Source organism: Hylobates moloch, unplaced genomic scaffold, assembly GCF_009828535.3.
Source record: "Hylobates moloch isolate HMO894 unplaced genomic scaffold, HMol_V3 SCAFFOLD_5, whole genome shotgun sequence".
Taxonomy (NCBI): Eukaryota; Metazoa; Chordata; class Mammalia; order Primates; family Hylobatidae; genus Hylobates; species Hylobates moloch.
Window position 1 is genome coordinate 109,626,789 of NW_026652280.1, and position 15,694 is coordinate 109,642,482.

Genomic DNA, 15,694 nt, shown 5'->3' on the forward strand with positions numbered 1-15,694 from the left:
AAGGACCCTATCAAGTGAGTGCTCTGAAAAAGGCTGGGCAAAGTGGAGTGTGGAGGGTGGATGGGTGTCTGCACACTGACTGTGGGTAGCTGACAAGAAAAAAAATAAAAGCCGACTGTCGAAAAGAAGAATGATATCAAAGCCTGGAACTGTTTCTACAGCCGAGGGTAGGCTATGGGGCATGAACACTTCTGAGTGTCCCCGGTTCTATTACCTTGAGATGGATATGCACTTAATGAAGTAAGTGAAAGTGCTGAGGAGGGTGGCCAGACTTGAACCCTGAAGGATGGACAGGACTTGAATAAGTAGTAATGGAGAGATCAGTTTGAGTTATAAGACTCTCAACACAAGGCATTAGATGTCACTATGTAGAAAGACCACACTTAAGTCTGATATCCTGGTGAATCTCAGCCTTGTTCTCTGCATGGAAAACGAAGCTGAATGTAGAAAAGCTGTGATAGAAGGCAGAGCTAGTTCTGGGAAAGACTGGAGACTCCAAACTCCCTTTGTCCTTGCCCCTCCTCATCCCTTCATCTAGATGTGCTCGGCTTTCCTGCTTTGTCTTCTACTCTCCTGCCTCCTAAATCTGACCTCAGAGAAGGACCCACTGTCCTCTGTCCTTTACTATTTCATGTTGCCTTGGGTCAGTGTGTTTCCCTATCCTGGCGATATTGGCATTCCAAGTAACATATGAACATTCCACCCTATTTTCTTGAAACTCTAGATTATACTAAAAAAAGTGACATATTTTGGGGGAAGAGGCTATTTCCCTGGGATCCTGAAATCCCACCTCAAATCCAGCTTCTTACTCTCTCTTCCACAGACCAGCTGCTCTCCCAAGCATGCAAAATCTCTAGTTAATAAAACCCACATCCACAAATTTAAATTTTGGAGAAACGCTGCTCTTCTCATTTGGGCCAAGGCCTGGCTACATACCCTATCAAGAACTTGTGTACATTTTTTGTTCAATAAGGCACAGGAGATCCCAGCCTTATAATCCCTGAACCATAATTCATTCAGAGGAGGCTGCTTCTAAGTCAGCCTCAAGCCAAGTACCTTTTGCTCCATCTCTAGCTAGCGCTCCCTACTGTGTGTCTTCTTTACTTTCCAGGCACAGGCTGAATAAAGCTGAAATGCAGAGTCTAGAATCGTGTACAGTCCATTGCATCGTCAGAACATAGATGTGAACACTATGATATACACTGGCAACTTCAAAGGACTGAGCACCATTTCTAGCACTCTGCTTCTCACTGCAGTGTCTACATTTTAATCACTTCCTTTTAAAGAAAGTGATAGTGGCTATATTTTACTTTTAAAAATACAGAATGGAATAGTTTAAATGGCAATTAAAGTTCAGAAAAATTATTTTATGTGGAAAAATATTACCAGTCTAGTTATGGTAGAACATTCCTGACTTCAGAAGTGGAACATTAATGTAAAGGGTCTCTAGTTGGGCCATGAAGGTAACTGTCAACAATGAAAACATGCAGGTCTCTATAGAGCCAATTAGGGCTGTGTTGCCCAGCTTCCCAGACTGATCTATTAGTCAATTTGCAGGTATTTACTGAATATCATCTTATACCAGGGCTATGGTCTGGGTCCAACTGTAGTAATCTTTTAAAGCCCATGCATGTCTCTCTAAGATATGGTTTGTGAGTGAAGCACTCAGCATTGAGGGTGATGGGGAGGGAAAGTCTTGAAAATGGTTCGGTCATTAAATTGGATTCTAGAAGAAAAGGCCATTGAATTTAATAGGTAAGATCACAGTTCATTTTAAACAAGATCATTTAATAAGCATAAAAATGATAAATCTACCCCTAGTAGAAGCAGATCAAATGCATAGTGTCACACTTTAAGCTATATCTGTAAATTGATAATGGCTTCATATCCAAGATAGGACTCATCCAATGAACCCTCTTCCCCTTTGATTGGAGGAAAGCATTTGCAACCTTTCCAACCTTTGGCTGCAAACAAGCAGGCTATATTTCTATTGAACCAAGGTAACAAAAGCTTTACATCAAATAAATGCCCTTCAACGCATGATAACTGTCCCTAGAAGACATCGGCAACATTTCAAGTTAAGACCCCTGGTTGCTGAAATAATTTGGTGTCCTTAGCATGTGATTTGCGGTTTCATTTTAAAATGAATTAACTAGGTTAAGCTAAGGGATCATTGGGCAAAAGCTTTACTATTTCCTAGAAATAAAAACAAAAACATATTTCTTTTTTTTTTTTTTTTTTGAGACGGAGTCTTGCTCTGTCACCCAGGCTGGAGTGCAGTGGCGCAATCTCGGCTCACTGCAAGCTCCGCCTCCCGGGTTCACGCCATTCTCCTGCCTCAGCCTCTCCGAGTAGCTGGGACTACAGGCACCCGCCACCACGACCAGCTAATTTTTTGTATTTTTAGTAGAGACAGGGTTTCACCATGGTCTCGATCTCCTGACCTCGTGATCCGCCCACCTCGGCCTCCCAAAGTGCTGGGATTACAAGCGTGAGCCACCACGCCCGGCCTACAAAAACATATTTCTATGCCAGAATTTGGGCAAGCAATACCAGATTGAAGCTTGACTGAAGAAGCCTTGGCCTTAGTGGGAATGGGAAGCCAGCCAGCAACCAGGTGCACCATAGTGATTGGCAGAGCTGTGCACGTCACTGGACTTCTGCATACAAGGAACCATCTCATACCACCTTACTTCTTGAACTCAGACATAGGATGAGCCTATTTCATTCTTCTTTGCTTCCAGGCAGACAGACCCAGCCATCACAATGCTTTCCTACTTCTGGAAACAAAAGCCCAAGTAATAGAGGTATCTGAGCTACAATTTGCTTGCCAGCTCATAAAACTTGTGGGTATTATAGAAGCAATAGTCTATCAGGATTTCTTAGTGTTTTGCTCTAGAGATAGAACAGGTGAAAGGAAAGAAGTGGAGCTTGGAGGAAAAGAAGAAATACTAATTGCCCACATACTTGTGTAGATGCAACATACTTGGGTAGATGATCCACAAAGCAGAGTCAGTGTTTCCATTGTGCTCCTTGCATAGCCAGGTAAGAAATCATCTATAGCTTGTCACTGGCTGAGGATATTAAAGTTACCTAACGTGTTTAGGAATTGAGATACTAAGAATACAGGCCACACTGCTGAAACTCATGACTCAGTTATATTTCTTTTAGTTGAAGCATTAATTAGGCTCTTAAAACATTAGGCAGCCATATGGCCCTCCAAAGGAAACAGTCCACATTGTGGTAAACAAAGAAGAAGAAGAAAAAAGGTTCAGGAATGTAAATGGGGTCACCATGGCTGGGATTCAGTGGTTTGGGGATTTAAGGGTTTGCTTTCCTGTATAAAGTTGATGGGCGTAACTGTTAAGAGAGATATATACCATATATCTGATTCCAACAGTATAAAACTGGTAACCAGTTGCCATTAAATCTCTCACTTGTAGCTGAAATTGGGCACTTATATTTTTGAAAATATTGCCTGCTTGATGTATGACATCCTGGATTGGAAAAGGCAGCACCAGCACTATTTGGAAAGCATGCAGCTTATTCATGTCCCTCAAGTGGTTAATGAGAAACCTGTATTAGAAGCCATGCCAACTTTGGAGGTAAGCATGGGCTCAATGTCTTTAGTGGGATGAACGATTCACTGAACAACTTTATTTTCATATTTATAAGGCATATGAAGAAAAAGTTACATAAATACTTACATTAAGGTCATACTGCCTACTGGCATAAAAGATAGCTACGTGATGGGGGCTTTGTGAAGCTCCTCAACTACCAGACATTTACAAAGGCAAGGATGGAACCCTCTTGTCAGCACTCGGTACAATGAATAACATCTGTGACAGGAAGGACATTGACAAAGTAATTACAACATTTATTTAGCACCTGGCTATGTGCTAGAGCTGTGCAAGATGCTGGCAATACAATAATGAAAACTCATTCCCTGTCCTCCTCATTAAGGTTAACTTTTAAAGAGGATGGCAGTCAAGTCAACAATGATTTCAACATAGCATGATGAATGCTGAGAGCAGTCATCTCAGCTTGCAGTAGAAGAAATAAATCTGGTCACCTGATCTAAAGAGGAGTAGAGCAAAGAGAGGGAAGTCAGGAAAACTGAACCAGGATTAGCGATGTGGGGAAAGATGAATATGAAGTGCCTAATGGAAAGCATGATAAGGGAAAGGGACAGAATGATATTCTCAAGACAGGGGCAAAGATGTACAAAGATATGGAGGTCAAAGAAAAGCAGTATTATGGCACAAGCCAGGAGCACAGGGTAGTTCAGTGATCCCAGGCTGCATGTGCAAAGTGAAGAACAACAACAGAAACTAAACCTGGAGAGGCAGGAGCCAGGTCATGAATCTCCTTTGGTGCTAAGTTGAGAGTCTGGTTTATATCATGTGGGCAATGGAGAACTGCTGAAGGATTGGGAGAGGGAGAATGGGATGACTCTGAGTCACCCAGGGGAAAAAAGAAAAACCTGTTGGATGCTCAGTGCCCCATCACCCCATCACTTTCTCCACAATTGCTCAGTGGGTTCTGGTAGGAAAAACTTCGTAATATCTATACCATTACCTTCTTTCCTTCATCAAGAAAAACTCTTTTCCTTTGGTTCTAATATTAGCAGATGATTTTGTGGTGTGAACATAATTATACAACCTCAGAATCCTGTTGGATCTCATCATACCAGCATTTGATGAGGGCATCTCTCAGCTGGGTATCTCAGTTGTTTCTTTTTAATTATTCTTTTTCTAGGCTCCACAGCCTGCTGTACCAGCTCCTGGAAAGAAGAAAGCACAGTATGAAGAACCGCAAGCTCCACCACCAGGCATGTATGAAATCGGCTGCTGGAGGATCAACACCACAAGCTGGCACTTTAAGAGATAATGACTGCCCTCCATATTACTTTCAGCCTCCCTTCACCTACAGCTCCTGCATTTATTAGTGCAAAGTCATAGTCTGAAATTATGCATGAAATTTTGATGGAAATAATGGAGAACACATCTTAACTGGGCAATGGTATTTTCTATATTTTACAGTGACTTCAGTCATCACAACTGAAGTAGACATGAGATATTACAATGATTTGCTGAATCCGATTCCAGAGGAATTCATTTCTGTGCCCCTGATACTGCATTGTATGCTGGAACAGGTGGGGATACTCTGAGCCTTTTTCCCAGGTTGTATATTTGAGTAAGTCGTTTCATCTTTCCTGGCTTCCATTTTTTTTACACTATTTTAAAATTATACTCATAATACCTAAGTGCATTCTCCTTTATAAAGATTAGAATAGTTCAGATGAAACTAAAGTCTGCTTAAATCTTCAGCTTCAATTCTCTTTTCTTTTGCTATGCTCTGGAGCCATTTATGTAACATTCCCTGAAGTTTTGGTAGAACATATCCTCAATACTCTGTGTCTGGTGTCATTTTAATGGAAGAGGAAAAGGAAGAGAACATGGACAAGTGGGTGGGGTGGTTAATAGGCTTTATCTTTAAAATTTCTTTCATGCTTGTAGATTTAACTAGATTTTTGTATTTCTGAGGCCAATTTTTGTCATCAGCTTTTTTCTTAATGAATATGTCTTAATAAGTATTTTACTGGAGTTTTAAGTCTGATATAATGTGCTTTACACTATTCACTTAAATATGTTTTAAAATTTCCTCTGTATCTGGTCATGTACCTTTCCTCATGACTGATGTTATTTATTGGTGCCTTCCTTTTCTTGATCATGATTGTTAAGGGCGTAGCTATTGTATTGGTCTTTTCAAAGAACCAGGATTTGGTTTCATTGATCAACATCTTTTTACTTTTTATTTTATTAATCTCTTCATTAATTTCTTCATCTATTTATTTATATATTTGTTATTTATTTAATTATTTTTAAGACAGGTTCTCTCTCTGTCCCCTAGGCTGGAGTGCAGTAGCACAATCATAGTTCACAATCTCAAACTCATGGGCTCAGTGTTCCTCCCACTTCAGCCTCCTGAGTATCTAGAACTATAGGCATGCACCACCATGCCCAGCAAATTTAAAATATTTTTTTTTGTAGAGACAAGGCCTTGCTATGTTGCCCAGTATGGTCTTTAACTCGTGGCTCCAAGCCAACCTCCCACCTAAGCCTCCCAAAGCACTGGGATTATAATCATGAACCACTGCGTCTGGCTCATCTCTGTCATTTCCATCTTTCTACTTTCTTTGGATTTATTTTGTATTTCATTTTAATTGAAAGCTTACTTCATTTATTTTTAGCCTTTTTGCTTTATTTAAGGCTATACATTTCTTTTTGAGTTTTTCTTTGTTTGCATCCTGATGCTTTCAGTGTATTCAATTCTAAATCTTTTATTTATTTACATGTTTAACCCATGAATTATTTTGATTTCCATTATTTACTGATTATTTCTAATTTTTTTTTACATTATAATCAGTAGGCATTTTCTGCAAGTTAGCAAATTAAAATTTCCTGAGGCTTCCTGTGTGACCTGATGTAACATGGTCATTGTGAATGTTCTATGTGTATCTGAAAGAGTTTGTTATTCATACTAGTAGCACGTATGTAGCACTTATAGGCACCAGGCACTGTTCTAAATGCTTTCAATATGTTAACTCATGTAATCTTCAGAACAATCCTATGAAGCAGGAACTGTTTTTATCCCCCATTGTATTAGTCCATTTTCACACTGCTGTAAAGATACTACCCCAGACTGGGTAATTTATAAACAAAGGAGGTTTAATTGACTCACAGTTCCGCATGGCTGGAGAGACCTCAGGAAACTTACAGTCATAGTAGAAGGGAAAGCAGGCACCTTCTTCACAAGACAGCAGGAAAAAACTACCACTTTTAAAACCATCAGGTCTCATGAGAATTCCATCATTATCATAAGAACAGCATGGGGGAAACCACCCCCATGCTCCAATCACCTCCTTCTCTCGACACGTGGGGATTACGATTTGGATGAGATTTAGGTGGAGATACAGAGCCAAACCATATCACCCATCTTACAGATAAGAAAACTGAGGCACAAAACGTTTTTCAAGTTTGTTCAAGTGGTAAGTAGCAGAAATGACTTAAAACCTAGTGAATCTGCACAGAAAAGTATTTGGATGTGATTTCTGCATTGTCGTCTTCCTTAACGTTGCTGTTAAGAAGTCTGATGTCAATCTGATACTTTTTTCTTTGCAGATAATCTTTACTTTTCTTTTTAGCAGCTGTTAGGGTTTTCTCTTTGTAATTGATAACACAAGACTATGTCTAGGTATGATTTTATCATACTTGTCATTATGGTGTAAGGGAATTATCATCTGATTTCCAGTCACATTCTGTGTGAAATAAAAATTCCTTATACTGGCCCATAAACACCCTAAAAATAGGGTTCTGAGATGTACCTGTCATCTCACCTCCTGCCCGCCACCACACACACACACACACACACACACGTCATCTACATAGGCCTTCTGGTTTTTCCTCAGATATGTTGCTTAATTCTATCTTAACCTTTTACTCTACCTTCTCTACCTAGAAAGTTTTCTCTCTTTCTGGAGGGTCTCCAGTAGAAGTGTCAATCCTTAGAGAGGCCTTCTCTGACCACCTGATCTAAAGAACCCTCTCCCCACACAACACACAGCACTCTCTACCACATCACCTTGTTTTATTTTCTTATCAACAGCTTTTCTTTTTGCAATATATTGATCAGCTATTTTTTCTTACCTTCTCCGTCCTCCTACTAGAACATAAACTCCACGCAAGCAGTAACAATGTAGTCTTGTTCGTTGCTGTGTGCTCAGCACACAATAGCCACACCTAACCCATAGTAGACACTAAATACATATTTGTTAAATTCAGAAGATTCTAAGAAAGTCTTCTATCTTCAAATATCGTTTTTCCTATCGATTTGCCTTAATTATTATTGAATGGATGTTGGAACTTCAGGGTTTTCCTTTTTGTCTTTTAAGTTTTCTTTCAATTTTATCCCTTTGGGAATTCCAGCTTAACTTCCTACTAATGCTTTCTTCAGGGAGTCCAGTCTGCTATTGAAGTTTTGTTTTGCCAGTAATGTTTTTAATTTGTAAATTCTCTATTTTTTTTTTTTACAATTGCCTATTCTTGTTTTTAGTTCATGGATGTGACACATTTTTTCTGTTAATACATAAAAGGTTTATTTTAAAGTCCTTTTCAGACTCTATCATCTCTGTTACCTCCCATATACATTTTTCTGGTTTTTGATTGTCTTAGTTTTCTAACCAATTAGATAACCACACTAATATTTGCCTTTAATTGCTCCATGAAGTTTTTAGAAGATCAACAGTTTTATTATATCAATAAATGCATAGAAGTACAAAAGCCCTATAGAGCTTGCAGTATCATTATTTTATTTATCTTATCCTTTCTTGTTTTATTCTACTAAACTTAAAGCAACAAACATTTATTAACCATCTACTATGTTCCAAGTACCAAAGAAGACAGTTAATGAGCTCAGTGCCTAACAAATACAAGTCAACCAGTAGATCCATGTTGAATGAACGAAGGCTTAATAATAATAAGGGCATGAAAAAACTGAAATATAGGAGTGATGGGATGACACTTTATAGGATGGGATGTTAGAATTGAACATTTCAGAGAAGGAACAGATTCGAGTGATCTTTTATGATTGAAGTGGGTCAAAGAAATGATCAGAGAATAGAAAGTGGAAATAGTGAGTGACTGTTCTGACAGTAGGGCGTTTCTACAAGGTAAAGAATAGGATGCAATTTTGTTATTCTAGAGCAGTGGTTCTCAACAGGAGGTGATTTTGTTCCCAGAGGACATTTGGCTATGTCTGGAGATATTTTTGGTTGTCACAACTGGAAGGGTGCTACTTGCATAAAATGGGTAGACACCAGGGACATTGCTAAACATCCTGTAGTGCACAGGACAGCCCCCCACAACAAGTAATTATCTAGGCCAAAATGTCATTAATGCCAAGGCTGAGGAAACTTGTAGAGGGATAGGAAATCATAGAGGATGATTATAGGATATAGGGTAAAGGGAAAAGCTGTAAATTAGGTGCCTAACTTGATTATGTTTCAACCTCTTTTACTTGTTTACCATGTAAAATTGAACAAGGCACTTAATCTTTCTAGACCTCACTTTCCCCACATAAAGGAGACAGTATTACATTTACTGATCTCATAATCTAGTAACTTTTGTATTTTTGAAGAAAGAATGAGGATTGGGCCTGAACCCCAGTTTCTTCCACTCAATATCCTTGAGCTTTGGCCAGTCACCCTAGTTTTCTCCTCTATACAATGGAAAATAATATCTGTCACCATAAGATTGCTGTGAGGCTTAAATGACCACATGTGAAGATGTGTTACATAGTACCTGGCTTGTGATAGACAATAAATATTTAATGAACCCAAAGTTATATGAGCACTCTTTCCGCTGCTTTAAGATAGAGTAAATATTAAGAAAAAAGTTATTATTCTATTTGACTAGAATCTTCATGAAATATTTTTATCAAAAACTTGTTACCATTTTCATGTTGTCTATTTTAATAGAAATATTAAATTTATATCTACCTTAATGCATGGATTGCAAACACTTTTCCTTTTATTTGGTGATCACTGATAGTTTCCTGCCATTTTGTGTCATCAGTGGTACTTGGGTCGTAGAAATGGACTGGTTCTTACTAAGCAGTGGGAATGCAGCAATGAGCAGTGAGTATCACTAAAGAGCGGACCCTTACACCAATTCCTCTCATTGTTGATTTCAACAGGTTGTTGCAACTGAAGAAGATCTTGTCCCACCCAGTCTGCGGGAGCCATCCCCTAGAGCAGACGGGCTAGACCACAGAATCGCAGCTCACCTTGTGTCCCTTCTGCCCTCACTCTGTCTCTCAGAGAGGGAGAAAAAGGTCAGATAGCCTGAGATAACAGAGTCTTCATGCTTTGGAAAAGTATAGCTCCTCTCTTTAAATCAATATTGTTTCAATTTGCATAGAATCTTCATGACATATTTTTATCTGAAGAAGAAAGTGAAAGCAAAGCAGTGCCCAAAGGCCCCCTCCTACTGAACTATCATGATGCACACGCCCACAAGAAGTACCCACTACAGGTAATAATAATCAGGTTAGCCCAAGGAAAACCGATGTGGGAAAGTGTGTTTATAACTAATCAGTTGAAAGAAGCTAATTGGATAACTTCATCAACACTAATTAAAATGTAATGTACAAAATAGATACTTGCATACAAAGTAGGACCTGGAAAATGGACCTGGATACGGGGAAAAATGATGTCAGCCAAGGAAATTTGCCTGATTATTGAGGTCTAATTAACAATTCAATTAACTGTTACCACCACTAAATTTTCATTAAAACCTTATAATTATTTGCTTCAAATATCTGCTGCTATGAAAAACTAGTAGAAGCCAGAAAAAGATCTCAAAAGAGAGAGATGAATATATATGAGACTTTGGCAGTTTGTCACTGTGAATGAAGAATCAGTCATTTTTGTGCACCAGGAACTCCTGGCAACATAGGAACTAGCTTTTTGACCTTCAGCAAAATCCCAAAAGTTTGTCTTTCCCAATTACCATTGATTTCCCCTGTTCACAAATAATGAGAGTGAAGGTATCATGTTTAGCCTTCTCCATATGCATAAGGCACTTAACAGCTTACTTTAATGTCTTCTGTCATGTTGCTCTTTTTCATCAGGACCAAAAGAATTTTGATCCAGTTCAAATTGAGCAGGAGATGGAGTCCAAGTTGCCACTGTGGGAATTCCTTCAATTCCCTCTACCCCCACCATGGAACAACACTAAACGTCTAGCTACAATTCATGAGCTTATGCACTTTTGTACAAGTGGTAAGTCCATTGCTTTGTCTTAGCTTAAACTCAATTTAATTAATGGTCATATATGCCTCTTAAAATTACACCCTTATTTACAAAAAGTATTTTCATTATTGAAAGACCTTTCAGAGGCTAAGGTGGGTATTTTGATTGACTACAACTTTCTTGTTTGAATAATGTCATTAGCAATGTTATCATAGCTATAATGCATAACACTCTTCAACTTGATACACTGGGGTTTTTTTCCCATTGTGTTTTCTTAACCACAGTAATTCCTTTTTTTCCTCGTTTTCCCCCATCTCTGTCCCAAATACTCCCATTGACATCATTGGAGATGATGTGGTAATCCCATCCTACTTACAGAGAAGTAAAGGGCTGTGTGTGTGTGTGTGTGTGTGTGTGTGCGCGCGTACGCACGCACGCATGCACGCATATAATTCCCAGGACAATGCTGTCCTTCTGTCTTCTGCCTGACCACTGCGCTCTTTTATCATCATTGCAAATCATGTAAAAATTACAGTAACATTGCAGAGACATCATCTGGAAAGAGGGAAGAGCAACCTGGACTATGCAACTTTGCCCCAATTCAGAGATACCTGTCTTTGAATTTTCATCTTATATCCTCTTGTTGCAGCCACCCACAATCAATAAAACACAGGTTCCAGAAGAATTTTTCTTCTGTCTCTTTCCATTCTGTCCATTCACAGTTCTTTCTTTTTTTAATTAGAGAAGAAAAAAAGAAGAGGATCCAGATAATCTGAATTTGGCAGAAATGTTCACCAGGGTAAAACTAATGTGAGCACTACCGTGGACCATCTCTGCACATGAGGACAGGAAAGAACTAAGAAAGAGAGCGACTTGGGAGACAGATGTAGATATCTTGTAACCTGTGCTACTGGAAGCTCATATTTAGTCCTATCTTGAGAGAAAATTCTGAGCACACTATTTATAACCAGAAATTAAATTTGTATCTAGAAAGATGAATCATAGAACCATAAAATTTCCTAACTGAAAGAAACCTTGGAATTAATCTAGTCAAAATCTATTTTCAGATAAGAAAGCTGAGATTCTAGCAGGGTTAAATTATTTGTTTTAGGATTATAACAATGGTGGGGAAAAAAAGAAAACATTCTGGTCTCTGGATACCCAGTAGAACAGAATTTCCTTACATTACTGAGCAGGAGACAGGAAGAAAGCCACCGCAGAAGTCTGATGGTGCAATCTGCAATTTTAAGCAACTGCTCTGCACCTAGGGATACACAGATGAATAGAGAGCCCACCGTCAGCATGTTGCTGAGCAGGAGTTGACTCAAGCTAACAGCTTCTCACAGCAGGAAGAGCCATTTTATGCTCTTTGAAGACAGTGGGAAGAGGGGTCATTAAGATATACTATCTAGAATCATGTCTCATCTGAGTTCACTGGGATTTTGTGATATAGGCAGTCATTTCCCAAAGTAAATTCTCATTCCCACTTAAGGGAATATGTAGATACTACCTATAAGAAATGACATTAACTTCCACAGACATCTTTACTTGACAAGGAAGCATTTGACCTAGAAAAGAAAAGAGCATGTGCATATTCTTCCTTACCATTTCCTTTGTAAGCCTAACCAAACTAAAAAGTATTTTTATCTAGATTTCTTTTTTCACTTTTAAGTAGGCTTAGTAATAGAAAAAGCCAGGAACTTCTGAGTCCTACCATTGACTCATGGACATGTGGGGCACAGCCTCGAGGGCCTGGTATGTCATTTCTGTTGTGTACATAACTACCCCCTTCCTGAGTAGGGGGTGAACTTCTGTCCTTTTTCTGTGTCCTGCCACCCTCCACTTCTCCTTCTGGCTTGAGACGTGATTCCATTCTCCCTTCAGCTCAGCTCTCTACACAGCACAGGATTTTTGTTCCTCCTGCCACCATTGAAACCTCACACATATGCTGCTTACATGCCCCATCCTGGACCCTTGGTGCTCCTCCCCTCCTCCTCTTTTCCCTTTTGCCACATCATACTTAACAAGTCCAAAACCAAGCTCTTGATTCCTCATCCCTAAATTTGTCCCTTCACCATCTCCCTTATTTCAATGAATGACAACTGCTTTCTGTCGAAAACCTTGGAATCATCCCTGCTGTCTCTGTTTTTGTTTTTGTTTTTTTGAGACAGAGTCTCACTCTGTCGCCAGGCTGGAGTGCAGTGGTGTGATCTCAGCTCACTACAACCTCCACCTCCTGAGTTCAAGCGATTCTCCCACCTCAGCTTCCTAAGTAGCTGGGATTACAGGTGCACGCCATCATGCCCAGCTAATTTTTGTATTTTTAGTAGAGTTGGGCTTTCACCATGTTGGTCAGGCTGGTCTCGAACTCCTGACCTCGTGATCCACCCACCTCGGCTTCCCAAAGTGCTGGGATTATAGGAGTGATTCACCGCGCCCCGCCGCTGTCTCTGTTTTCTCACACTCTGCAATCAATCCCACCATACTGCTTACTACCATCCCAGCCCAGTCCCTCACCACCCCTCACTTGGACTATTCCAATAGCTTTCCAGCTGGTCTACAGGTTTTCAACTTTTTACCAACAGTCTTTTCTCTACACAACCACCTGAAAGGCCCCTCTAAAATGTTGGTTGGATCATGTGCCTTTGTGACTGAAAACTCTGTAGCAGTCACTCAGAATAAATCCTAAAGTGGGCCAGGTGCCTGGCTCATGACTGTAATTCTCTGGGAGGCTGAGGCAGGTGGATCGCTTGAGCTCAAGAGTTTGAGACCAGCCTGGCCGACATGGCAAAACCCATCTCTACAAAAAATACAAAATTAGCCGGGTGTGGTGGCACATGCCTGCAGACCCAGCTACTTGGGAAGCTGAGGTGGAAGAATCACCTGCGCTCCAGCCTAGTGAACCTGTCTCAAAAAACAAAACAAAACAAAAAACAACAATAAGAACCTAAACTGTCTGCCACCTACTTTTTGAGCCATCACCTATCAAGCTGTCATGTTCCATTCTCCTCCATCTACACTGGCCTCACTGTGATTCCTTGAACAAGTCAATCACACCCCGCCTCAGGATCGTTGCACTTGCTGTTTTCCCTTTCCTCAGTCACTTTCCCCCAGATATCCAGACAGCTTGCTCTTCTATTTCCTTCACATTTTTGCTTAATTGTTCAGAAGACTTTTCCATGACTGCTTTATATAAACTAGAAGCCCCTCCCCGTCATTATCACTTTTTTCCCTTCAGCTGGTTTTATTCTTTTTGCTATCTCTTTTATCTCTTACACTTATCTGTTTCCAACGACTAGAATGGATATTCCATGAGAGCAGGGAGCTCACTATTTTGTTCACCATTGTGTTCCCAGCTTTCATTATAGTTAGTGACGCCTAATAGGGGCTCAAAAAATATTTGAGAAATGAACAAATGACCAAACTCTCCTTCATTCTGTAACTCTTTTACCTCTTCCTTGTCTCTCTTCTGAATCTCCCTGCTTTTTCCCAAATGACCTGCTGCTTTTCTCATCTTTGCTGGAGAGAAAATGGAGGTTACTTCTGAATTATTGATCTGCATCATTTCATTTTTTTCTGATTGAATTCCATGTTTATTTGTTAATTCTACTTCTCCTTCCTCTACCTTGGAACTTCTAAAGTGTAAGAACCAAATCTTGATTCTTTCAAATCCCAGCACCTATGACAAAGCCTAATACATAGAAAATAATAACCAATGAAAGAGTGAGCAAGTGAATAAACGCTGTAAAAAGGTAAATACACAATTATAAAGCCTGCTGAAAGCTGATAAACTTTGAAGTGCAATTATGGAAAATACTGCAGCAGTTTATGTGCACAGGAGGAAGCCTTTCCTGAGCCCAAATCAACAGAAAAACTTAGTCAATATAACAGCCTATATTAAGCATAAGTAAATAATTTCTCTGTTTGAAATTACAACAGGAGAAAAGGGTGCTTTCACTCAAAAATAATAAGTTGTGTAAGCATATTCAACCAACATGGTACCCTGGAAAGTCCATGCACATGAATCTGGACACCTAATATTGATTAAGCTATGAAGCAGTTTGGGAGCATTGTAATTTGCTAAATTGTATCTTTACTGTGCTGTTTCCTTATCCTCAGGTACCTTTGATATTTGCTGCAGACTGGGGAGCCAATGTTTAAAATCAGCTCAACAGCCATTGTGGCGTGACTCTCTTGTCTTTCTGGTAGACAGATTCCCTGGTTGTCCCTCTGTCAACCCTGTACCGTGTGCTAATAAGAACATTTCCAGCAGCACTGGTTCTGCTTTCTTACAGATGTCTTGAGCTGGAATGAAGTAGAACAAGCCTTCAAGGTGTTTACTTTTGAGAGCCTGAAGCTCTCTGAGGTTGATGAAAAAGGGAAACTAAAGCCTTCTGGGATGATGTGTGAGTCAGATTCTGAAATGTTCAACATACCATGGGACAACCCTGCCAGATTTGCTAAACAGATAAGGCAGCAACATGTCATGAAAATGAACACTCAAGAGGCCAAGCAGAAAGCAGGTACACTACATGGAGGGAACGGAAAGCATTCTTCTATTTTATGATTGTCAATTTTTCTCATATTGTATCTCATGGATGTTTCTTACACTGAATAGATATTAAAATCAAAGACAGAACAATATTTGTGGATCAGAATTTGTCAATGTCTGTGCAAGATAATGAGAGCAACCGAGAACCTTCAGATCCTAGTCAGTGTGATGCTAACAATATGAAGCATTCTGACTTGAATAATCCCAAACTCTCAGTCCCTGATAACAGACAGCTGTTAGAGCAGGAGCGCATCATGAAGACTCAGCCCCAACATGAGTCTCTGGGTAAGTTAAAGTGTGTGTGTGTGTGTGTGTGTGTGTGTGTGTGT

The 15,694-nt window shown here is 39.7% G+C and overlaps 1 protein-coding gene across 5 annotated transcripts in view; it reads left to right on the plus strand.

Moving 5' to 3' along the window:
* SPAG17 (sperm associated antigen 17) overlaps window positions 1-15,694 on the plus strand; it is a 238,684-nt gene that overhangs the window by 95,127 nt on the left and 127,863 nt on the right. For all 5 annotated transcript variants that reach the window (XM_032154861.2, XM_058439406.1, XM_058439405.1 and 2 more), the window contains exons 8-15: window positions 3,444-3,605; window positions 4,759-4,831; window positions 5,043-5,155; window positions 9,757-9,894; window positions 9,981-10,094; window positions 10,693-10,843; window positions 15,109-15,336; window positions 15,432-15,650. In XM_032154861.2, coding sequence (XP_032010752.1) covers window positions 3,444-3,605; window positions 4,759-4,831; window positions 5,043-5,155; window positions 9,757-9,894; window positions 9,981-10,094; window positions 10,693-10,843; window positions 15,109-15,336; window positions 15,432-15,650 — 1,198 coding nt within the window. The remainder of the gene's footprint in view (window positions 1-3,443; window positions 3,606-4,758; window positions 4,832-5,042; window positions 5,156-9,756; window positions 9,895-9,980; window positions 10,095-10,692; window positions 10,844-15,108; window positions 15,337-15,431; window positions 15,651-15,694) is intronic.